We start from the raw sequence: 27,350 nt of genomic DNA, 5'->3' as shown, positions 1-27,350 counted from the left end.
ACGCTGACTGATGATTAAAAAAAAAAAAATTTTTTAATTCTTTTAAAACAAATTGCCGGCAAGCAAAGGCCAGGCACCTCTCCTCTCCTCTCCTCTTCTCTGGTCATCTAGAAGGTACCACTCTGGAATTTGTAGTGTGGTGTAAATAATTGTCGACAAATCAGGTTTATGTACAGAATTTGTTATCTCAATATCTCATTTATGTACAGACTGACATATCATCTATGTCTTTTGATTTATATGCACACCGTCTTAAAAGACAAAAAAAAAAAAAAATCATACATGCCTTAATAAGATAAAAAAAATATTTAAAAAATCACTGTTCAGTCTATCTTTGAACATCTAAAAGACTTTAGAGATTGCCAACACACAAAACTAAAAACACCCTTCACATCAACAGTCACTCCACTCAACAACAACAAAAATCTGTCATTTACCAAAAAAAACAAAACAAAAAACCCAACAACAACAAAAAACCCAACAACAACAAAAAACACACACACACACACACAAAAAAAAACCACCTCAAAACAACAACACACAAACACAGTCACTCATTTCAATGAATTATCTGGGAGCCAACTCAGACTCCAAGCTTCTCGAGATGAAAAGAAAAGTACCATAAGCATCATCACGTCTTTCTTTCTCATTGCCAATGGTTCCTACAGAGAACAAGTCATGGTCCCTTTCTGCACCCCCACCCCCAACGACCCCCCAACCCCCTACTCTCTCTCTCTCTCTCTCCGGCTACCATCAAAGGGAGAGCATTGAGATGACACCTAGCAGACGACCTCTCTGTCGACGCCGGCGTCAGCGTCGACTAAAAACCACTCAACCGATTTCATCCCGTTGCTATGGAAACCAGACAGCATGATGCAAACATCACCGCCGCCGCCACCTGGCTGCAGACTTCCTTTTTTTTTCTTCAGATCTTGTGCTGCTCTCGCCGCCAGTGACGGAGGTAGAGGACGAGGGAGATGACGATGATGATGATGACGATGATGGCCGCCAGGAGGCCACCGATGATGGCCCACACCGAGACTCGAGCCCCGGACACTGTGACAGACAGTAGGGCAGTGTGTGTGTGTGTGTGTGTGTGTGTGTGTGTGTGTGTGTGTGTGTGTGTGTGTGTGAGGAGGGGGAGGGGGGTGTGGGTAGGGGAGGGGTGTTTGTGTGTGTGTGTGTGTGTGTGTGTGTGTGTGTTAGGTCGTGTGGCCTTTTTGTGTTTGTTGATTTCTTGACGTCACTCACCCATGGTGTTTATACGGTGTGTGTAAAGGCTGTTCATGTGTAATGTTTCAATGCCCCCAGGGTGCATATGAAATAAACTTCTTGCCTTGCAAAAAAAAATGTTTGTGTGTGTTTGGGGGGTGTGTGTGTGTGTGTGAGAGAGAGAGAGAGAGAGAGAGAGAGAGAGAGATTGTGTGGGGGTGGGGTGTGGGGTGTGTGTGAGTGTGTGTGTATGTGTGCATGCCTGTGTGATTGTGTGTGTGTGTGATTGTGTGTGTGTGTGTGTGTGTTGGGGGGGGGGGGGGGTAGGGATGTGTGAGCATGGGTTTTTTTGTTTTGTTTTGTGTGTGTGTTTGTGTGTATGTATGTGTGAGTGTGTATGTGTGTCTATGTGAGTGGGTGGGTGAGTGGGTGTGACTGTGTGTGTGTATGGGGGGGATTGTGTGTGTGTGTGTGTGTGTGTGTGTGTGTGCGCGCGCGTGTGTGACTTTGCGTGGGTGTGCATGTGTGTGTGTATGATTGTGTGTGGGTGTGTGTAAGAGTGTGGTTGTGTGTGTGGGGGGGGAGATTGGATAGCGGGGGGGGGGGGGGGGGGGTGTTGTTTGTGTGTGGGTGTGTAAAGGTGTGTGTGTGTGTGATTGAGTGTGGGTGTGTAAGGGTGTGTGTGTGTGTGTGTGTGTGTGTGTGTGTGTGTGTGATTGAGTGTGGGTGTGTAAGGGTGTGTGTGTGTGTGTCTGTGTCTGTGTGTGTCTGTGTCTGTGTGTGTATGATTGTGTCTGTGTGATTGTGTGTGTGTGTGTGTGTGTGTGTGTGCACAAACACGCACGCATGTGCCTGTGTGTGTGTGTGCATGTGCATGTGCCTGTGTGTGTACGATGGCAGGACGTATAACTTTATTTTCCTGCTGAATTTGTTGTGTTTGCATCATGACATCTCAGATGGCAGCAACTTGACAGGAACATGAAGCCCTTTTGGCTTCATGGCTTACACATAGACAGATAGAATAGAATAGACTAGAATAGAATAGAATATGTCTTTATCACCAAGTGTACCGGGGTCACAAGGAATATTGGGGGATGGGGGGGGTATAGTACATAACAAGATACGAACATAAATCAAAAATCATACACAAACACAGACACAGTAGAAATAAGATACATACAAGTGCATATCAACATAAAAAAACTTGTGCATACTCACGCATGCACGCACTGCACACACACACACACACACACACACACGTTTGAACAGAAGCTGCATATTATAACATGTGGATGGGGCTGATGACTAGATATTCAGGTAGACGGTTGTTGGTTGCACAATTCTATTTATCACACTGGATTTGTTCGAGAGACAGGGCGTTTGGTGATCTGTGGTAATTACAGCTTATCCAACACCTTTTTTTTTTTTTAAGCAAATAAATGAAATGTGTATCCAAGAAAAGCTTTAATCCTTCTTCTTCTTCTTCTGCGTTCACTCGTATGCACACGAGTGGGCTTTTACGTGTATGACCGTTTTTACCCCGCCATGTAGGCAGCCATACTCCGTTTTCGGGGGTGTGCATGCTGGGTATGTTCTTGTTTCCATAACACACCGAACGCTGACATGGATTACAGGATCTTTAACGTGCGTATTTGATCTTCTGCTTGCATATACACACGAAGGGGGTTCAGGCACTAGCAGGTCTGCACATATGTTGACCTGGGAGATCGTAAAAATCTCCACCCTTTACCCACCAGGCACCGCCACCGTGATTCGAACCCGGGACCCTCAGATTGAAAGTCCAACGCTTTAACCACTCAGCTATTGCCCCCGTCTGCTTTAATCCAAAAGTGAGGGTTCCAGCAGTCATGGATGGAAACTGCATTTTTTTTTTTTTTTTTTTCCAAAATGTAGTGTCATCACAAGTACTATGATTTAACCCTTTCACCGCCAAGCTCGCATTTGTGCACAGGCGTGGTAGAGGACCCATGTCACTGAAAGGTGACCATTCATTGCTCTGTTATCCATGAACCTACTGCCCTTATTGTTCGGTGGTAGGATAGGCCATACTTTCTATACATCGCAGGGGGAATCCCCAGCTATTCTTAGTCACTGTCCTTTCTGTGTTGTGTTTATACCACAAGGGAATTTTGTACTCTAATTTGACTGGCGGTGAAAGGGTTAATGCTCTGTATAAAGTATATTGCCCATTGTCATACAAGGAAATAAGCAATATACTAGAAAGAGACTTTTATAGGTGCTTGAATTCAAGTCTAAAACCTCGTCAGTTGACTCTCTCAGAATTTGGTCCGATTCGCAGACCAATTCTGAGTTTAGCTCTCAGACTATTATCAAATTCATTACGGACCAAGTATTGTTCTAATGTCAAGTGCATATGCTTTAGTAACCTGACAACTGAGCATAAAATTTTTCACTGTAGCTTGATGAAGCCTTTTGTACACGAAAGTGTGTCTTCACAAGTGACTGAGAACGTTGATGTTTTTGACTTTTTGCATTCATTATCAGTTGTTTCGCTTGTCAGTTTAACGACTTCTCTTGTACGAAGTCCTTTAAGTAATTTCCTGTAACTGTATTTAGAGGGTTTTTTTTTTCTTCCAAATTTCACCCACATTTTTACCCTCATTTGCCCAGTTTCCCCCAACCCTCCATTCATCCACATCTCCCACCCCTTCTAACCGATAATACTCAGATGTATTCATAAATACTTTAACAAAATGTCTTCAATCACCGATATGTGTGACGGGACATTAAACAAAAATTCCTCCTCCTCCACTCTGATGTACAGTAATGTTCTGCAATAATATACTGTACTTTTCTTGACATACTGATGATGCTCTTCACTGCTTCACACAGTGACGTACTGCACTGTACTACACAATGTAACACGCTGTATTCAGTATCATACTGTAATGTACTTCACTAATTTTGCATTAAACTGCAAAGAGAACCTGAACGCACTGGTTCGAATCAGGTGTTGGCAGCCGCCAGTTTTTTTCTCCCCCTCCATTAGGCTAGGCCTTGAGTGGTGGTCTGGACGCTAGTCATTCGGATGAGACGATAAACCGAGGTCCCCGTGTGCTAGCATGCATTTAGCGCACGTAAAAGAACCCACAGCAACAAAAGGGTTGTCCCTGGCAAAAATTCTGTAGAAAAATCCACTTGGATAGGAAAAACAAATAAAAACAGCAAGCAGAAAAAAAAAATTGTTAAAAAAGGGGGGTGGCGCTGTCAGTGTAGCGATGCGCTCTCCCTGGGGAGAGCAGCCTGAATTTCACACAGAGAAATCTGTTGTGACAAAACGAGTTATACAAAAATACAAATGTTCTGCAGTGTGTGTGTGTGTGTGTGTGTGTGCGTATGTGTGTGTGTGTGTGTGTGTGTGTGTATGTGCGTGCGTGCGTGGTGTGTATCTGCATACCTGAGCCCAGAGTGTAGAACTCCAGCTTGAATCCCCCGCTGTTCCAGCGATCGTTGGCGGAGAAGATCAGCAACAGGTGGCGCCCCGTGCTGACGAACTCCGGTGTCTCCCCCCCGCACCACCGGCCCAGCGACTTTTCCAGGCTCTTCTCCTTGCCTGCAGCCATCGTCGTCGTCATCGTCGTCATCATCATCATCATCATCAATCGTCACTGTCATCATCATCACTGTCATCGTCGTCATCATCATTGACGTCGCTGTCATCATTGTCACCGTCATCATCATTTTCATCGTCATCATCATCATTGTTACTGTTGTCGTCATCATCATTGTCACCGTCATCATCATTGTACCCGTTGTCATCATTGTCGTCGTCATCATCATCATTGTCACCCTCATCATCACCATCACCGTCTTCATCATCATCACTGTCACCGTCATCATCATCACCGTCATCATCATCATCACTGTCACCGTCATCATCATCACTGTCATCATCGTCGTCATCTCCATCATCATCAGTGTCACTTTCGTCATCATCATCACTGTCACCGTCATCATTATCATCACTGTCACCATCGTCATCATCATCACCATTGTGACTTGAAGTAGAAAGCAGATGCAAACATGGTGATAACCTTGAGATGACCTTAGTGGTCGGCGAGGTTCTAAGCACCATAATTTGAGTTGATCATCACTGTCGTCATCATCAACATCATCATCATCATCATTACAGTTGTCATCATCACAATCATGATCACCATTATCACAGTCGATGACTGCAACATTCACTCGCTGTCACAGTCACCATAGTCATCATTACCACCAACATCATCATCATCATCATCTTTTTCATCATCATCACCAACATAACAGTGGATGGTTCCCCCACTCCCCCTCACTCTCCCCCTCCCAAACACCATCTGCCCAGCAAATATTCCATGCTCTTCTCTTCACTAGTCGTCATCGTCATCGTCATCATCATCAACATCATCTCAAATGATTCTCTCTCCATTCAGCACTATATAAATACCATTATTATTATTATTATTATTAAAAAGTCAAAAGAAGATAATGTTGCCCCTCTCTCGCGTCAACTTCACTGGTTGCCCATCCAGTACAGAATTCAGTACAAAACTAGCATGCTGGCCTATCACCATGCTGGCCTATCACACACCCACCACTTCAAAGGTTCTTTCCCACAGTCACACTCCTTCCCATTCTCTCTGGTCTTCTGAAGCAAAGCTCCTTTAGATTCCCCAAAGTTTCCTTCAAAGACATTTTGGTCAAAAGGGCTTTTCAGTATCAAGCACTTTCTGTCTGAAATTCACTTCCTCTGGATGTCTGTCACGCACCAAATATCTGTCCTCTTTCGAAGCAAAATCAAAAACCTTTCTAATCAAAATGGCATTTTGGATGTGACGGCGACAACAGGCGCAACAGCCGAGTGGTTCAAGTGTTGGACTTTCAATCTGAGGGTCATAAACATAAAAGTCCACTCGGGTGCACACACGTGAGCATGGGAGTTGCAGCCCATGAACAAAGAAGATTCAAGATTCAAGATTCAAAAACTTTATTACTCAAGGATAAAGATTTTTGGCATTGCCCAGTCTTCCAATCTGTCCTTGTGACAACAATAACAATAACAACATTAATGATAACGACACAAAAATAATAATTTTGTTAACACTGCTACATCCACTGCTACTACAACGAAGAATGATCACCACCATCATCATTAACATCGTAAAAAGTAATAAAATGAACGCATTCATTCATTCATATCCATACACATGCACACACTCACTCCACCCAACACACACACACACATATATATATACTTATGCACATACAGAGACATGACCGAAGTGAGAAACATATAGCGGACATAAAGAAAACAGAAGAGGAAGAAGAAGACGACGTGACGAAACATATTCGCTTGTCCGTCTCCCCTCACCCTCCATACCTCCCTTGCACCTGCCCCCTCTGAAGTCTCGATGAATGATTTCATGGATGCATTTTCTTTTCTTTCTTTTTTTTTAATCTTCAGTGTACATTAAAGTACCATTATAACACAACAAAGAAAGTGCCAAGACAATAATGCTAAAAGAAAAAAACCCACCACAATTGCATATAAAAAAAAAGAGATTAAAAAAAAAAAAAGAAGAAAGAGTATTCTTCAGCATGCATGAAAGTATCATCATAACAGCAAACAATGTGACAAAACAACAACAACGCAACACAACAAAGACATTACATACAGCAAAGCCACGTGCGTACCGTCATAGACTCGAACCATGTCCGAGCAGTCCCCCTCCATCTCCGTTTTCAGCACCTTCACCACCACCTCCTCCCCCTCCTCTGCTGTCAGCAGCCACTCGCAGTAGCTGTTACTGTTCAGACACACATTCACCAATCACAGCATTAGCTTATTCACATCCACCAATCACAGATGAGCTTACTGACATCCCCCAATCACAGGTCATCTTACTTACATCCACCAGTCATATAAGTTGTTGTTTTTTTTCTATCCACTAATCACAGATCAGCTTACTTATATCCACCAATCAAAGATCAGCTTACTTACATCCACCAATCAGAGGTCAGCTTACATCCACCAATCAGAGATCAGATCATACCAAACCAATCAGGTATCAGCTTACATGCACCAATCAATGATACTGTTCAGACACACATCCACCAATCACTGATCAGATTCCTTACATCCACCACTCACAGCAGCTGTCACTGTTCAGACACAGACATCCATCCACTAATCACTGTTACTGTTCAGATGCACATCCACCCAATCATAAATCAGCTTGCATACATACACCTGTCAACCACAGATGATCTCTCAACTGCATCCACCAATGCACCTTGCTTATACCCATCAATTAAGAGATCAACTCGCTCACACCTACCAATCACAGATCATCTAACATCCACCAATTTGAGATCAACTCGCTCACATCTACCAATCACAGATTATCTAACATCTACCAATTAAGAGATCAGCTCACTCATATCTACCAATCACAGATCACCTAACATCCACCAATTTGAGATCAACTCGCTCACATCTACCAATCACAGATCATCTAACATCCACCAATTTGAGATCAACTCGCTCACATCTACCAATCACAGATCATCTAACATCCACCAATTAAGGGATCGACTCGCTCACATCTACCAATCACAGATCATCTAACATCCACCAATTAAGAGATCGACTCGCTCACATCTACCAATCACAGATCATCTAACATCGAGATCAACTCGCTCACATCTACCAATCACAGATCATCTAACATCCACCAATTGAGAGTTCAGCTCGCTCACATCTGATACCAATCACAGATATCTGACATCCACCAATTAAGGGATCAGCCTGTTCATATCTACCAATCACAGATCATCTAACATCCACCAATCACAGACCATCTTGCTTACACCCACCAATCAGATCAGCTTGCATTCATCCATTCATAATAGAAGGGACAACCAACCAAAGGCTTACACTATATCACAGAAGGGATACCTACAGAGTTACAAGGGATAAAAAAGAGAGATAACTATGAAGACTTAACATACTTAAAAGGATATAACTAAAGATATACATATGATTACAGAAGGATAACATACATGGGATAATATAAAGAAAACTATAAGTACTCAAGAAATAACAGAATGCATAACTATAAAGACACACTGGATAACAGAAGGCGTAACTGTTAAGACTCACATGGGATAACAAAAGGGATAACTTTAAAGACACATGGGATAACATAAGGATAACTATAAATACTCACGAAATAATAGAATGGATATCTATAAGGACACGTGGGATAATAGAAGGGATAACTTTAAAGACAAATGGGATAATAGAAGGATAACTATAAACACAAAATAATAGAATTGATATCTATAAGGACACGTGGGATAATAGAAGGGATAACTTTAAAGACACATGGGATAATAGAAGGATAACTATAAATACTCACGAAATAACAGAATGGATATCTATACAGAGAAATAGGATCATACAATGGATAACTTTTAAAGACACATGCAGTAACAGAACAGGCAAGCAAAGGCTTGCAAGGGATAACTATACAGACTCACATGAGATAACAGGAGGGATAACGGCAAGACTTACATGGGATAATAGAAGGGATAATTGGGGGATGCCAGTTCCTGCTTGGTGCTGTTCACTGTCAGCTGGGTTCGATGAGCGCATCGTCCGCTGGCTGTCACAGTCACCATCATCACCGCCATTATTGTCTGGTTTGCCTGCTTCATCCATTCAGTCCCTTCAGTCCTTACAAAACTCTGCTGCCCGACTCGTCCTCACAAAGAAAAGATCTGAGCACATCACTCCTATTTTGCAACATCTCCATTGGCTCCTTGTCTCATACAGAATAAAGTATAAGATCAGCACTCTGTGTTATAAATGTATTCACAAATCTGCCCCCTTCCTATCTTTGTGGCTGCCTTCACCTCTACACTCCATCTCGCTCTCTACGATCGGCTTTGGATCCACTCTGTTTACGCATACCCAGATTCAAACACTCCACTGTTGGACTCCATTCTTTCTCTGTCTGTGGACCTTGTATTTGGAATGAACTTCCTCCCTCGCTTTGTCAGGTCTCCATCCTCAGCTCTTTCAAGTCTTGGCCTTAAAACCCACCTCTTCACAAGATAGCCAGCCTCCCTCCCCTACCTCTTCCTTGTCTTCAGTTTTCTTCAGTTTTAGAGTTATGCATGCGTGTGAATGACTGGTGCGAAAGCGCTTAGATCTGTCTTTGCACAAGATTCAGCGCTATATAAATACTATCATTATTATTATTTCATTATTATTATAATTATTATCATCACCACCATTATCATCACCATCATCATCAATGCTGTCAGCTGTGTTCAATGACTGCAAAGTCCCCCGACTGTCACAGTCATCATCATCATCATCATCACCAACATCATCATCATCATCATCATCGTCATCACCTTCATCAGATGGGCACAACAGCTGACTTTCAAGCAGAGGTCCCCAGGTTCGAATCCTAGTGATGATGCCAGGTGGGGTAAAGAGTGGAGATTTTTCCCCCATCTCCCAGATCAACAGACGTGCAGACCTGCTTGTTGTGCCTGAGCCACCTACATGTTTATACGCAAGCAGAAGATCAAATACGCACGTTAAAGATCCAGTAACCAATGTCAGCGTTCGGTGGGTTATGGAAACAAGCACATACCCGGCAAGTACCTCCCCCCTCCCCCCAAAAAAACAACAGAGTATGACTGCTTAAAGGGCAGAAGGGGGTGGGGAGTGGGGGAATGGTCATACACGCAAAAGCCAACTTAAGCACTTTATGAGTGAACATAGTAGTGGCAGCCCACGAACAACACACACACACAAAAATCATCACCATCATCATCATAGCTTTGATACACACACACACACACACACACACACACACACACACACAATATCACTGTACCAGGCACAGCATAGACTTCTAAGGTGAGGCCATCATAGCAGTTGTCATGCTGGTCACAAACACTACACACACACACACACACACACTACACACACACACACACACTACACATACACACACACACACTACACATATGCACACACATACAGACATACACACACACACACTACACACACACACACACACACACACTATATATACACACACACACACAATCACTGTACCAGGCACAGCATAGTACTCCAGAGTGAAGCCGTCATAGCGGTTGTCATGTTGGTCGGACACCACCACCGCCAGCAGCTGGTGGCCACTAGAGGTCACTGTCGTACGACGATTCAGCGCACCGCACCATCGAGCCAGCACCGGTGTCGATGTGTTCGCACCTGGACACACACAAACACATTGTGTTTTTTCTTCTTCTTCTAAACATCATACTTTTGAAAACATGAAAATACAAGAGCTAACATTTATCTATGGAAGTACAACTACACATCCGAAACTTTCAAAGTGGTAATAAGCCAAAACGAAGAGGTTGGACTTTTGCAGGAGCTTTCCAAAACATGACAAGACCTGAGGACAGAGAATGACACAGAAGGTAAAGGTAAGACCTAAAGGACAATAAAAGACACAGAAGGTACAGGCCTGACCTATGACACAGAAGGTAAAGGTAAGACCTAAGGGACAATAAATGACACAGAAGGTACAGGTAAGACCTAAGGGACAATAAATGATACGGGAGGTAAAGACAAGACCTTGACCTAAGAGACAGGAAATGACACAGAAGATAAAGAGCAATGTCTTAACTCTCTCCATACGAACGGCGAAAGAGACGACATTAACAGCGTTTCACCCCAATTACCATCATCAAACTATTGCAAGCGGAAGGCTCTTATACTGAAGAGGTGAATGTTGACAAAGAATACCATAATTCTGACGCCAGAAGCTAAAGGCTGAATCATTCAGATACCCACTGGACATCCGAGGGGTCTATGTAGAGGAGAAGAGAGGACTGGCCGTACTGAGTGAGTTAAGACACAGAAAATGACAGAGAGGAGGTCAGGACAAGACCCAAGGCACAGCACACAACAACAGAGGCAAAGGCAAGACATAAAGTGGAGTGTTGGCCTAGAGGTAACGCGTCCGCCTAGGAAGCGAGAGAATCTAAGCGCGCTGGTTCGAATCACAGCTCGGCCGCCGATATTTTCTCCCCCTCCACTAGACCTTGAGTGGTGGTCTGGACACTAGTCAATCGGATGAGACGATAAACCGAGGTCCCGTGTGCAGCATGCACTTAGCGCACGTAAAAGAACCCATGGCAACAAAAGGGTTGCTCCTGGCAAAATTCTGTAGAAAATCCACTTCGATAGGAAAAACAAATAAAACTGCACGCAGGAAAAAAATACAAAAAAAATGGGTGGCGCTGTAGTGTAGCGACGCGCTATCCCTGGGAAGAGCAGCCCGAATTTCACACAGAGAAATCTGTTGTGATAAAAAGCAATGCAAATACAAATAAACAAAGGACATGAAATGACAAAGGGGTACAGACAAAGACCCAAGAGACAGCAAATGACAGTGAAGGTGTAAAGACTAGGGGGGCAGAAATCCTACAGAGGTGGAGATAAAAAGCAAGATCAAAGAGGAAATGACAGTGAAGGTGTAAAGACTAGGGGGGCAGAAATCCTACAGAGGTGGAGATCAAAAGCAAGAGGAAATGACAGTGAAGGTGTAAAGACTAGGGGGGCAGAAATCCTACAGAGGTGGAGATAAAAAGCAAGATCAAAGAGGAAATGACAGTGAAGGTGTAAAGACTATGGGGACAGAAATCCTACCTAGGAGGAGATCAAAAGCAAGAACAAAGAGGAAATGACAGTGAAGGTGTAAAGACTAGGGGGATAGAAATCCTACCTAGGTGGAGATAAAAAGCAAGATCAAAGAGGAAACGACAGTGAAGGTGTAAAAACTAGGGCAACAGAAATCCTACCTAGGAGGAGATCAAAAGCAAGAGGAAATGACAGTGAAGGTGTAAAGACTAGGGGGACAGAAATCCTACCTAGGAGGAGATCAAAAGCAAGAGGAAATGACAGTGAAGGCGTAAAGACTAGGGGGACAGAAATCCTACCTAGGAGGAGATAAAAAGCAAGAGGAAATGACAGTGAAGGTGTAAAGACTAGGGGGACAGAAATCCTACCTAGGAGGAGATCAAAAGCAAGATCAAAGAGGAAATGACAGTGAAGGTGTAAAGACTAGGGGGACAGAAATCCTACCTAGGAGGAGATCAAAAGCAAAGCAAGATCAAAGAGGAAACGACAGTGAAGGTGTAAAGACTAGGGGGACAGAAATCCTACCTAGGAGATCAAAAGCAAGATCAAAGAGGAAATGACAGTGAAGGTGTAAAAACTAGGGGGACAGAAATCCTACCTAGGAGGAGATCAAAAGCAAGATCAAAGAGGAAATGACAGTGAAGGTGTAAAAACTAGGGGGACAGAAATCCTACCTAGGAGGAGATCAAAAGCAAGATCAAAGAGGAAATGACAGTGAAGGTGTAAAGACTAGGTGGACAGGAATCCTACCTAGGAGGAGATCAAAAGCAAGATCAAAGAGGAAACGACAGTGAAGGTGTAAAGACTAGGGGGACAGAAATGCTACCTAGGTGGAGATAAAAAGCAAGATCAAAGAGGAAACGACAGTGAAGGTGTAAAAACTAGGGGAACAGAAATCCTACCTAGGAGGAGATAAAAAGCAAGAGGAAATGACAGTGAAGGTGTAAAAACTAGGGGGACAGAAATCCTACCTAGGAGGAGATCAAAAGCAAGATCAAAGAGGAAATGACAGTGAAGGTGTAAAGACTAGGGGGACAGAAATCCTACCTAGGAGGAGATAAAAAGCAAGAGGAAATGACAGTGAAGGTGTAAAGACTAGGGGGACATTAATCCTACCTAGGAGGAGATAAAAAGCAAGAGGAAATGACAGTGAAGGTGTAAAAACTAGGGGGACAGAAATCCTACCTAGGTGGAGATCAAAAGCAAGAGGAAATGACAGTGAAGGTGTAAAGACTAGGGGGACAGTAATCCTACCTAGGAGGAGATAAAAAGCAAGATCAAAGAGGAAATGACAGTGAAGGTGTAAAGACTAGGGGGACAGAAATCCTACCTAGGAGATCAAAAGCAAGATCAAAGAGGAAATGACAGTGAAGGTGTAAAGACTAGGGGGACAGAAATCCTACCTAGGAGGAGATCAAAAGCAAGATCAAAGAGGAAATGACAGTGAAGGTGTAAAGACTAGGGGGACAGAAATCCTACCTAGGAGGAGATCAAAAGCAAGATCAAAGAGGAAATGACAGTGAAGGTGTAAAGACTAGGGGGACAGAAATCCTACCTAGGAGGAGATCAAAAGCAAGATCAAAGAGGAAATGACAGTGAAGGTGTAAAGACTAGGGGGACAGGAATCCTACCTAGGAGGAGATCAAAAGCAAGATCAAAGAGGAAATGACAGTGAAGGTGTAAAGACTAGGGGGACATAAATCCTTCCTAGGAGGAGATCAAAAGCAAGAGGAAATGACAGTGAAGGTGTAAAGACTAGGGGGACAGAAATCCTACCTAGGAGGAGATCAAAAGCAAGATCAAAGAGAAAATGACAGTGAAGGTGTAAAGACTAGGGGGATAGAAATCCTACCTAGGAGGAGATCAAAAGCAAGAGGAAATGACAGTGAAAGTGTAAAGACTAGGGGGACAGAAATCCTACCTAGGAGGAGATCAAAAGCAAGAGGAAATGACAGTGAAGGTGTAAAGACTAGGGGGACAGAAATCCTACCTAGGAGGAGATCAAAAGCAAGAGGAAATGACAGTGAAGGTGTAAAGACTAGGGGGACAGAAATCCTACCTAGGAGATCAAAAGCAAGAGGAAATGACAGTGAAGGTGTAAAGACTAGGGGGACATTAATCCTACCTAGGAGGAGATAAAAAGCAAGATCAAAGAGGAAATGACAGTGAAGGTGTAAAGACTAGGGGGACAGAAATCCTACCTAGGAGATCAAAAGCAAGAGGAAATGACAGTGAAGGTGTAAAGACTAGGGGGACAGAAATCCTACCTAGGAGGAGATCAAAAGCAAGATCAAAGAGGAAATGACAGTGAAGGTGTAAAGACTAGGGGGACAGAAATCCTACCTAGGAGGAGATCAAAAGCAAGATCAAAGAGGAAATGACAGTGAAGGTGTAAAGACTAGGGGGACAGGAATCCTACCTAGGAGGAGATCAAAAGCAAGATCAAAGAGGAAATGACAGTGAAGGTGTAAAGACTAGGGGGACATAAATCCTACCTAGGAGGAGATCAAAAGCAAGAGGAAATGACAGTGAAGGTGTAAAGACTAGGGGGACAGTAATCCTACCTAGGAGGAGATAAAAAGCAAGATCAAAGAGGAAATGACAGTGAAGGTGTAAAGACTAGGGGGACATAAATCCTACCTAGGAGGAGATCAAAAGCAAGAGGAAATGACAGTGAAGGTGTAAAGACTAGGGGGACAGAAATCCTACCTAGGAGGAGATAAAAAGCAAGATCAAAGAGGAAATGACAGTGAAGGTGTAAAGACTAGGGGGACAGAAATCCTACCTAGGAGGAGATCAAAAGCAAGATCAAAGAGGAAATGACAGTGAAGGTGTAAAGACTAGGGGGACAGAAATCCTACCTAGGAGGAGATCAAAAGCAAGATCAAAGAGGAAATGACAGTGAAGGTGTAAAGACTAGGGGGACAGAAATCCTACCTAGGAGGAGATCAAAAGCAAGATCAAAGAGGAAATGACAGTGAAGGTGTAAAGACTAGGGGGACAGGAATCCTACCTAGGAGGAGATCAAAAGCAAGATCAAAGAGGAAATGACAGTGAAGGTGTAAAGACTAGGGGGACATAAATCCTACCTAGGAGGAGATCAAAAGCAAGAGGAAATGACAGTGAAGGTGTAAAGACTAGGGGGACATTAATCCTACCTAGGAGGAGATAAAAAGCAAGATCAAAGAGGAAATGACAGTGAAGGTGTAAAGACTAGGGGGACAGAAATCCTACCTAGGAGATCAAAAGCAAGAGGAAATGACAGTGAAGGTGTAAAGACTAGGGGGACAGAAATCCTACCTAGGAGGAGATCAAAAGCAAGATCAAAGAGGAAATGACAGTGAAGGTGTAAAGACTAGGGGGACAGAAATCCTACCTAGGAGGAGATCAAAAGCAAGATCAAAGAGGAAATGACAGTGAAGGTGTAAAGACTAGGGGGACAGAAATCCTACCTAGGAGATCAAAAGCAAGATCAAAGAGGAAATGACAGTGAAGGTGTAAAGACTAGGGGGACAGAAATCCTACCTAGGAGGAGATAAAAAGCAAGATCAAAGAGGAAATGACAGTGAAGGTGTAAAGACTAGGGGGACAGAAATCCTACCTAGGAGATCAAAAGCAAGATCAAAGAGGAAATGACAGTGAAGGTGTAAAGACTAGGGGGACAGAAATCCTACCTAGGAGATCAAAAGCAAGATCAAAGAGGAAATGACAGTGAAGGTGTAAAGACTAGGGGGACAGAAATCCTACCTAGGAGGAGATCAAAAGCAAAGCAAGATCAAAGAGGAAATGACAGTGAAGGTGTAAAGACTAGGGGGACAGAAATCCTACCTAGGAGGAGATCAAAAGCAAGATCAAAGAGGAAATGACAGTGAACGTCAGACACAACAGGAACAGGAACTGACGGAGGAAATGAAATGAAATGAAATGAAATTATGGTGCTTAGAGCCTCGCCGACCACTAAGGCCATCTCAAGGCTATCACCACGTTAATAACTACTAAAAGGGTAAAAAAAAACAAACAATTAAAACGAATCACCACTTCAAACTTTCCACTCAAAGTTAAAAAAAAAACTTCCATAGTTTAAAACCTTCAAATCTGATTAAAAATGTTCATTTCTAAGAAGTCCATCAGCGTCCACGGAGGACATCACGAAACAAGGTCTTCAAAGAAACTGCCATGTAATATCTGTGTCTAACGTCATGCAGATCCCAACAGTCAAGGAGCATGTGTTTCACGGTGAGAGGCTCATCACAGGGAACTGACGGGAGGAGGTAGAGGCAAAAGACCAAAGAGAAGTTATGGGTACTGTTCAGCAAAGATGGCAAAGACGGGGCAGAGACAGTGAACAAGCGGTTACAGGGTCCTGGGTTCGATCCCAGTGGCATTTCAAATGGCGGCCCTCACCTGATTTCTGGCAGAAAAAGAGGGGTGAAGGGGGAAAAAAAAGGCTGAAAAACAAGTCAACGTCCATGAATTTGTTTCGCATTGACCTCCAATTGATTCTGGAACATTTCTTGGGCAATAATAGGATGAAATTTTGCACACACACAAAAAAATCAAAAACAAAAACAACAACAAACAAACAAACAAACAAAAACAGCTTCTAGGATTTAACTCTTTTCACCACCATAGGCGACTTCAGTTGACATCAAAGAACATGGTAACAAGACCATTTTTCACATTGTAACAAAGCTTGACAGCTGCAGCCAGTTTCCCCGCCAACAGAATGATGACTAACTTTTGCCCCCTGACCAAGTTTTAAGTGAACCATTAGGTTGTTTTGACTTGAAACTGAAGCCTGCAACTGAGAGCATCGCATCTAAATATTTGGCGCTGCGGGGTAGCGTTTTTAACACAGAAGAAACTTGGGCAGTGAAAGAGTTAACGAGAGCCTCACGGAAGAAAATCTAACAAGAAAGAATCATGCAACCACGACATCAGGACCGACCGTCATAGAAGATGATGTAGTCTCCCTCGCAGACGTCGGCCCCTCTCCCCACCATCCTCCCCTGCACCTCCACCTCCACTGCATCCCTCTCCTGGGCTGACGTCAGCAGGAAACGGCACAGGGCGTCACTGGGGAAAAACACAAAGACATAACCACCTCACGGAAATGATGGATACAGAGGAAACATAATGATGGCCTGGTGGTCACACGTCTGCCGAGGAAAGCGAGCGAATCTCGAGTGTACAGGGTCGAATCCCACACTCATCAGTATTTTCCCCACCCCTTTTCACAAAGGCCTTGAGTGGTGGTCTGGATGCTAGTCGTTCGGATGAGGATGATAAAACTGACGTCCCGTGCGCAGCATGCACTTAACACATTTACAGGTTTGCCTTCTTCTGCCACAGAACCTCTACAGGAAGTCCAAAACTCAGCTGCTTGTCAACAGGAAGCGGCAGTGTAAATGCCTCTGAAACGGTGCAGATGATGGGGCAGCAAAAAAAAAAAAAAGGGTGCTGGATATGGCAAGAAATACAATATCCTCCTTGGGAGTAACAAACGGCAACAGTGGCCGAGTGGTTAGTGCACTGAACTTTCAATCCTGGGGTCCTGGGTTCAAATCCTGGTCACAGCGCCTGGTGAGTTAAGGGTAGAGACCCCTCTTGCCCGATCTCAGTTAAAATGTTAAATTCAATGATTTCCAGTTTATAAAAAAAAAAATCTTTGATTCATCTTCCACCAACCCACTTTCCCTACAACTCTTTGTACAACACCCCACCCCCGCCCCCCACCTCCCTCCCTCTGCACCCTCCTACACTTTTTCATTGATTTATTTCTTTTTTAAAATGTTACATGTCTGTCTGAGTGTGTGTGTGTGTACATGCCTGAAATGTAACTGAATGACAAAGGATACGAATGATGAGCGCAAAAATACCTCGGTAGACAGCCTGAGGAAGTTTCAAAAGGTAACAGTCAGAGGAAGAGTGAAGATGTGGAATTTAGCGTACAACTTAGCATATCCCCTGAAAAAAGTGGAGTGATGGCCTAGAGGTAACGCGAACGCCTAGGAAGTGAGAGAATCTGAGCGAGCTGGTTCGAATCACGGCTCAGCCGCCGATATTTTCTCCCCCCCCCCCACCCCCCTCTTGCCCAATCTCCCAGCTCAACAGATGCGCTAGTGCCTGGACCCCCTTCATTCTGCATACAGATGCAGAACACCAAATACACACTTTAAAGATCCCATAATCCATGTAAGCGTTCAGTGGGTTATGGAAACATGAATTTTAACCAGCATGGACACCCACCGAAAGCTGAGTATGGCTGCCTTAACCTCAACAGATATGCAGGCCTGCCCCCCACCCTCCCCCACCTTTATCTGTATACACATGCAGAACAGCAAATACACGTTAAAAATCCTGTAACCTGTTAAATCAGACAGACATACACATAAAAACACCCTTGTACATACAAGTGAACAAGGGAGTTTCAGTCAATGAACATAAAATCAAACAAGCAAGCAAGCAAAGAAATAAATACATTGTTAATTAATTAATAATCAATTAAATAGTTATTCTTATTGTGAAGTAATTATCAATCACAATTCATTAATTAGCAAAATGATTGTTAATTATCTAGCAAATTAATTTATTGATAATTAATCAATCAGTTTACTGATAACTAAAATAAGTAACTAATCAATCAATCACCTAACTAAAAAAACAACATACCATCCCTCTGTCCTGAACTTACTTGGGGTAGCCATAAGTGTCTGTAGCCAGTGAAGGCAAGGTTTCGATGTGGTCACTGTCGGCAATACGGCTGTCCGTGTTGTTGTTACAAGGGGAATCTGAACACACACACACACACACACACACACACGCACACATGCACAAACACACACACACACTCATGCACACGCAAACACACATTCACAGTATTGTTGTTACATGAGAATCTTAACACACACACTTTTTTTCTGACTTTTTACAATCATTTTTCAGTTGTTTATCCAGTTAAAATGTTAAATTCAATGATTTCTATTTATGAAATCGACAAAGTAATTTCCTTTCATTGCACTTTTACATAAAAAAAATTATTAAAAAAAAATCTTCTGATTCCATCCTCCACTGACCCACTTTCCCTACAAGTCTTTGTACAACACCACCACCACCCCTCTCGCCCCTCGCCCCCCACCTCCCTCCCTCTGCACCCTCCTACCCTTTTCATTGATTTATTTCTTTTTAAAATGTTACATGTCTGTCTGAGTGTGTGTGTGTGTGCATGCCTGAAATGTAACTGAATGACAAAGGATACAAATGATGAGCGCAAAAATACTTCATTTGACAGCCTGAGGAAGTTTCAAAAGGTAACAGTCAGAGGAAGAGTGAAGATGTGGAATTTAGCGTACAACTTAGCACATCCCCCCAAAAAAGTGGAGTGATGGCCTAGAGGTAACGCGTCCGCCTAGGAAGCGAGAGAATCTGAGCGCGCTGGTACGAATCACGGCTCACTGGTGAGCCTGGATTGGTGGTCTGGACGCTAGTCATTTGGATGAGACGATAAACCGAGGTCCCGTGTGCAGCATGCACTTAGCGCACGTAAAAGAACCCACGGCAACAAAAGGGTTGTTCCTGGCAAAATTCTGTAGAAAAATCCACTTCGGTAGGAAAAACAAATAAAACTGCACGCAGGAAAAAATACAAAAAAAATGGGTGGCGCTGTAGTGTTGCGACGCGCTCACCCTGGGGAGAGCAGCCTGAATTTCACACAGAGAAATCTGTTGTGATAAAAGGAGAAATACAAATACAAATACAAAGTGGCGTTACAGGACAGAGACAGGTGGGGGAGGAGAAGAAGAGTGATGGTGACAGGCACTGTCTTCACCGGAACCCCAACAAACACCGGTCATGGGAAGTCAAGGGACAGGCGACAGGTATTAATATTTGTATTTTGTATTTCTTTTTATCACATCAGATTTCTCTGTGTGAAATTCGGGCTGCTCTCCCCTTTTTTTTTGTATTTTTTCCTGCGTGTAGTTTTATTTGTTTTTTCTATCGAAGTGGATTTTTCTACAGAATTTGGCCAGGAACAACCCTTTTGTTGCTGTGGGTTCTTTTACGTGCGCTAAAAACATGCTGCACATGGGACCTCGGTTTATCGTCTCATCCAAATGACTAGCGTCCAGACCACAAATCAAGGTCTTGTGGAGGGGGAGAAAATATCGGCGGCTGAGCCGTGATTCGAACCAGCGCACTCAGATTCTCTCGCTTCCTAGGCGGACGCGTCACCTCTAGGCCATCACTCCACAGGAAAGATGACTCACAATGGGCAACAACTCTGAGGATGACAGGCCTGTCGACGGGGAAGGCATTGCCGGGGGTGACCAGGAGGTGGTGGGTGGAGGTGTGGGCCGTCCTGCGCCGACAGCCTTCGCCCAGCAGCCTGGCTCCGTCAAACCGGCTGTAGCCTGTTCAGCATGGGTCACATGTGGGTCATGTGGGTCACATCGCTCACGCTCTTTCACATCGCTCACACTGACAGGCGCAATAGCCGAATGGTTAAAGCGTTGGACTTTCAATCTGAGGGTCCCGGGTTCGAATCTTGGTGACGGCGCCTGGTGGGTAAAGGGTGGAGATTTTTCCGATCTCCCAGGTCAACATATGTGCAGACCTGCTAGTGCCTGAACCCCCTTCGTGTGTATACGCAAGCAAAAGATCAAATACGCATGTTAAAGATCCTGTAATCCATGTCAGCGTTCGGTGGGTTATGGAAACAAGTACATACCCAGCATGCACACACCCGAAAGCGGAGTATGGCTGCCTACATGGCGGGGTAAAAACGGTCATACACGTAAAAGCCCACTTGTGTATATACGAGTGAACGTGAGAGTTGCAGCCCACGAACAAAGAAGAAGAAGAAGAAGAAGATCGCTCACATGATTCATAGTTCACATTGTTCACACTGCTCGCATCATTTCCATTTCTTACCGGCTCCACAATACTGGCTGTGTAGCCCGTTGACATGTGTCACGTCGTTTACCATCTTTCAAATCACTCACATCTTTCTCATTGTTCACATCTTTCACATTGCTCACATCGTTCACATTGCTCACTCTATTCACACTGCTCACATTCACACCATTCACAACATTCACACTGCTCACAACATTCACACCGTTCACATCGTTCAAATTATCCACACTGTTCATAATGCTCCCATCATTCACATTGCTAACATCGTTTACATTGCTCACATTATTTCCAGTTAACATCATTCTCAGTTCACACTGCTTGCATCATTCACACTGTTCACATAATTCACACACACACACTGCTTGCATCATTCACACTGTTCACATAATTCACACACACACACACTGCTTGCATCATTCACACTGTTCACATCATTCACACACACACACTGCTTGCATCATTCACACTGTTCACATCATTCACACACACACACACACACACACCAGGGTTCGTCATTAACATTTTTTCACATGAGCGCCGGCGCTCTAGTTTCAGAATTTTGATGAGCGCAAACTGAAAACTAAGAGCGCACACTAAAAACATAGAGCAACAAGTCTCAAACATAAATTCATTTTGATTTTGCACGGCCGCGAAATCGATCGTGTGCTCCACTTTTCTACTCTTCAAGTCTGAAGAGCGCTCTTTTGCATAGCCTCCCCTGATTCACTAGGCCTACTTCCGGTTGAACTAACAAAACGTAAACAGACGGCTTTCAAACTTCGGTAAATGCAAAACGATCGCGCTTTTGACTCTTGTTTGTGATGGACAATGGAATAACAATTTAGATACAGTAGTGTATGCTTATGTCTTTTCAAAATCAAGAGCGCAAGCGCTCTGAGTCAAGGAATTTTCCAGAGCGCAATTTGTTTTTTCAGAGTGTTCCGCTCAGCGCTCCCGTTAGTGACGAACCCTGCACACACACACACACACACACACACACACACACAGCTTGCATCATTCACACTGTTCACATCATTCCTGGTTCACCTCATTCACAGTTCACCTCATTCACATTGTTCACATCATTCACACTGTCCACATCATTCACATTGTCCACATCATTCACATGGCTCACATCATACACATTTCTCACACCATTCACATTGTTCACATCATTTCCAGTTCACATTCATCATTTAAAGTCCTTGCATCATTCACACTGCTCACACCATTCACACTGTTCCCGTGTTCACATCAATCACATTGCTCACACCATTCACTCTCTTCCCGGTTCACATTAATCACATTGCTCACATCATTCACAATCTCCCTGGTTCACATCATTCATGGTACACATCATTCGCACTGCTCACATCATGCACATTCTTACGGTTCATCTCATTCACATTGCTCACACCATCCACAGTTCGCATTCCTCATACCATTCAACTGTTCACATTGTTTCCGGTTCACACCATACACACTGTCCACGTCATTCACACTGCTCACACTATTCTCGGTTCACAGCGTTCACGTTCCTCAAACCATTCACACTGTTCCCGGTTCACATCATTCACACTCCTCACATCATTCACACCGCCCACGTTATTCACACTGCTCACACACCGTCCGTACACACTGCTCACGTTATCAACAGTCCTGCATCATTTACATTGCCCGCCCCCCCAACCCCCACCCCACCACCCAATCCCCCCGAACACACACACACACACCTCAGCACCTACCATCATAGAAATAGATCCCCTCATCCCCACAAGGTAAGCCGTCCTTCCCCCCGTTCACGATGTCCACACGAAGGGTCTGATCCCGTTTGGCCGACCACAGTCGTACAGAGCAAGGCTGATCTCCCCTGGACATGGACACAGAACAGATCGTCGACTGTCATCACTTGTCAATGGCTTTGACGGGCGCAATAGCCGAGTGGTTAAAGCGTTGGACTGTCAATCTGAGGGTCCCGGGTTCGAATCACGGTGACGGCGCCTGGTGGGTAAAGGGTGGAGATTTTTTACGATCTCCCAGGTCAACATATGTGCAGACCTGCTTAGTGCCTGAACCCCCTTCGTGTGTATATGCAATCAGAAGATCAAATACGCACGCTAAAGATCCTGTAATCCATGTCAGTGTTCGGTGGGTTATGGAAACAAGAACATACCCAGCATGCACACCCCCGAAAACCGAGTATGGCTGCCTACATGGCGGGGTAAAAACGGTCATACACATAAAAGCCCACTCGTGTGCAGAAGAAGAAGTCAATGGCTTCCTGTTTGTTAAAAGTGCTTACCTTAGCACTTGCTCTCTGACCATGGACAGACACTTTATATGTTATCCTTTCTGTCATCATCGCCATTTCACGCATGTAGGCATGAATGCATACAGACACAAATACATGTTCAAATACACACGCTCTCTCTCTCTCTCTCTCTCAAACACGCTATCACATAAACACACAGACACACTCTCTCACACTCACACCCACACCCTTCACATCCACTCTTTTCCCATCCACCCACCCCCACACACCCCATCCACACTCTCCCGCACCACCATCCACACACACCCTCATACACCTCCCCCTCACATTCATACACTCCTTCCTCACCACCCCCCACGCCCCTCACATCCAACCCCCCACCCCCACCCCCACAGCATCCACTCACTTCTCCCACTCTCACATCCCCCCCTGCCCCCACATCCACACAAACCCACACATACCCTCATATCCCAACTCCCCCCACACTTCCCCCCCCCCCATACACAAGCTCTCACATGCCCCCACCTCCCAGACCACATCACCCCACACACACACACACACACACCCTCACATCCACTCCCCCCTCATCACACGCTCCCACACACACTCCACCACCACCCCACACACTACCCCTCCCCCCTTAAATCACACCCACACACACTCCTCCACCACACTACACACTCTCCCCCTTACATCACACCCACACACTCCCCCACCACCACTAACCACACACTCTCCCCCTTACATCACACCCACACACACATAACTCCTCATATATATTCTGACTCTTCCCTACTTTGCAATCAGTTCGTTGACAAAAATGCTGGTAGCTTTAGCTTGGGGAATCTTTGTAGATTCTATTCATAGCTAGAAACACCATCTGCATCATAAGGCAGTCCTTTATTTGAACGTTTTGGTTGGGTTACTGGCTGCAGTCTTTGCCTGGCTCCTCTCTTCGCTCGCTCAACAAAATGTCGGACTGACTCCGTGCTCAAGACATGCGATTGTGGTGAACTAAATCAACCAAGATTACTTTCTTTAGCTGATGCTCAGAAAGAATTGGAGCATAAATTTGAAGGAGAAGACAGTGGTGAACATTTATAGGATGATACGATAGGAAATAAAGGGAGCAATCAAGAGAGTGGCCAAGATATGTCTATCAGTGAGTGATGCCGGCTGTTCAGCTCTAGCAGACGACAGAAGTTACCAAATTTTTAGCAGGCCATAGTGTGGGCTATTTTCTTGACACTCAGCCAACGCGGTCTGATGAGAACTGGGGGCGTGGCCTCACATCCATATTATCACTTGCAGAAGTCAATGCATTATGTATCTATTTCTTTTTCAGTTTTTTTATATTGCGGTTGTTCTAGTATGATTTTGTGTGTGCAGATATCCATTTGTCCAGAAAATATGGTAGTTTAGTGCAAATCACCTGACTAATGTTTGTAATGAACAAGTTGAAAATGTGACAAAAAAAACAAAACACTGATTTCAAAACAACAGCATGTCACTAAAAATATATAAAATGGGAAAACATCATATGTTTTGTATTCTTTATTCATTTCCCTTTCAGAAAATATATACTTTTATGGGTCTTTCTCCAATAACAAAGAGCACAGAATTTTTTGGAAATTTATACCCGTTTTTTGTGGAAAAACCCTGGCAAATAGATTTCACATCTTATTTTCCTGGCAGCGAAAGTGTTAACTCACTCTGGACGAATAGTTCTCTCCCTTGCTTTTCACTACAGACGACCCGTTTGTTAGGGTTTGGAAAAAAAAATCACAAAAAATACAAAACATAAAGTAACTGAATGAAACTCACTGTACTTGACCCACTGACCCTTCTCCTCACGTCATGTGAACGCCCACACCCCTCCCTCTTCACTACTGTCAGAAGATGAGTCACTATCAGTAACTTCTTGCTGGTAGTTTTCTTCACTGCGGATACTTTAATCAATGTCTTCATCATCCTCGTCGATGTTGAAACCTTCAGTCTGAAGCATTTCAATCACTTCAGCAGCGGTAAAAGCCGCTGTCGTGATCTAGTTAGCTCAAAAAATTTCCAACTGTATTGCCTGCAATGCCATTTTCAATACGTATGCAGATTAGCTTGTCGTGTGGGGTCCTGAACTCGCTCGCTCGCTGTGGAGTGTGTTGTTCCGGAATCTCATGAAGAAACTTTCCATTCGACCCTTGACACGTTCGCAATGCCCGGTGTAGCTGCAGTTGTTATGCTACCCCATGAGGAAACATTTTTAACCGTCAAAACCGCTATAGCGTTCCGTTGTCCGGAACGCTACCTTACATCAGGAACGTTGTAGCATTCCATCATCCGGAGTGAGTTAAAACCCACCCCTTCCCAAGACAAGCCTCCCTCCCCTGCCTCTTCCTTGTCTTCAGTTTCTCCAGTTTTAGAGTTATGCGTGCGTGTGAATGACTGGTGTGAGAAAGCGCTTTGATTTGTCTCTCTGCACAAGATTCAGCGCTATACAAATACTTATTATTATTATTATCAGTATCATTATTACTCCACCATGCCCCACCACCACCCCCACACACCCACACACACAGAGTGACAGAGAGAGAGAGCAGACACTGACTGGACGGAGGTGGTGTAGGGGAAGGAGAGGAAGGTGGGCCGTGACGACAGCTGCAGGGTGGGGATGCTGGAGTCGCTGCACCCCGCTGCAAACACGCCGCATCACACACTGCGTGTTACACGTTATACACTGCATGTCACACGCTACACATCACACACTGCATGTTACACGTTACACGTTATACACTGCATGTCACACGCTACACATCACACACTGCATGTTACACGTTATACACTGCATGTCACACGCTACACATCACACACTGCATGTTACACGTTACACGTTATACACTGCATGTGACACACTACACGTCACACACTGCATGTTACACGCTACACGTTATACACTGCATGTGACACACTACACGTCACACACTGCATGTTACACGCTACACGTTATACACTGCATGTGACACACTACACGTCACACACTGCATGTTACACGCTACACGTTATACACTGCATGTGACACACTACACGTCACACACTGCATGTTACACGCTACACGTTATACACTGCATGTGACACACTACACGTCACACACTGCACGTTACACGTTATACACTGCATGTTATGTACTGCAACACGCCATGTCACACGTTACCCTTTACGCTCTGCATGTCGCACATTACGCATGACACATTGCAAGCATGTCACACATTAGAACACATATTACACACTATGCAATGCACATTACACACTGAAAATATGTCACACATTTATTACTCACCATATACAAAACATCACATATTACGCATAGATTTTACATATTACATGTTAGACATTGCATATTGTACATTAGAAACATGTCACACATTACACACCACATATTGCATGTTACACATTGCTTATTACACACTGCCAAAATCATGTCACACATTCAGTACACACCATTTGCTCACACACTGAATATCACACATGGTAAGACACTGCATACCATTCACTGCAAACATGCCACACATTGCAGACCACATATTACATGTTACACATATACACACATATCTCAGTACACACAATATATCACACACCACACATCACACATTACATATCAGACACTGCCTACCATACACTGCAAACCTGTCACACATTTCAGACAACATATTACATATAACACACTACACATTACACAACGCACACACCAGGGCACACACATTACACATCCCAACCCTGCCACTCCACACCACACCGCACAACTCAATGCAACGCAACAACAACAAAGACATCCAGCAACTCCACAACCACCCACCCACATAGTTTCCCCCACACACACACCCCCATACAACACACCCTTCACCCTCTGCCTCCTTCCCCCCACAACCCCCACCCACCTATATAGTTCCCCTCCCCCCCCCCCACAACACATCCCTCACCCTCCGCCCTCCCGCAACCCCACCATCCACCCACACAGTTTCCCCCCCCCCCACCCCCCCCCCCACACACACACAAACACATCCCTCACCGACCCTCCCTCCTACTCCACCCAACACACCGCTCAAACTCCGCCCCTCTTCCCCCTCTCCACCCACCCACATAGTTCTCCCCCACCCCCACCCCCACAACACATCCCTAACCCCCCACCCCCATCCCACC

At 44.3% G+C, this 27,350-nt stretch overlaps 1 protein-coding gene across 1 annotated transcript in view; it reads right to left on the bottom strand.

The window, feature by feature from the left end:
* Positions 1 to 748: 748 nt before the first annotated feature.
* Positions 749 to 27,350, bottom strand: part of LOC143291622 (scavenger receptor cysteine-rich domain-containing protein DMBT1-like) — a 60,283-nt gene continuing 33,681 nt past the window's right edge. The window contains exons 8-17 of the mRNA XM_076601584.1: positions 25,762 to 25,846; positions 22,633 to 22,757; positions 20,239 to 20,382; positions 18,666 to 18,762; positions 16,920 to 17,047; positions 10,376 to 10,534; positions 8,813 to 8,903; positions 6,931 to 7,043; positions 4,652 to 4,807; positions 749 to 1,056 (exon numbers count right to left, since the gene is read on the bottom strand). Coding sequence (XP_076457699.1) covers positions 926 to 1,056; positions 4,652 to 4,807; positions 6,931 to 7,043; positions 8,813 to 8,903; positions 10,376 to 10,534; positions 16,920 to 17,047; positions 18,666 to 18,762; positions 20,239 to 20,382; positions 22,633 to 22,757; positions 25,762 to 25,846 — 1,229 coding nt within the window. The 3' untranslated portion in view covers positions 749 to 925. The remainder of the gene's footprint in view (positions 1,057 to 4,651; positions 4,808 to 6,930; positions 7,044 to 8,812; positions 8,904 to 10,375; positions 10,535 to 16,919; positions 17,048 to 18,665; positions 18,763 to 20,238; positions 20,383 to 22,632; positions 22,758 to 25,761; positions 25,847 to 27,350) is intronic.

This window comes from Babylonia areolata, chromosome 17 (assembly GCF_041734735.1).
Source record: "Babylonia areolata isolate BAREFJ2019XMU chromosome 17, ASM4173473v1, whole genome shotgun sequence".
Taxonomy (NCBI): domain Eukaryota; kingdom Metazoa; phylum Mollusca; class Gastropoda; order Neogastropoda; family Buccinidae; genus Babylonia; species Babylonia areolata.
This window is presented reverse-complemented; position numbering and strand designations above follow the sequence as displayed.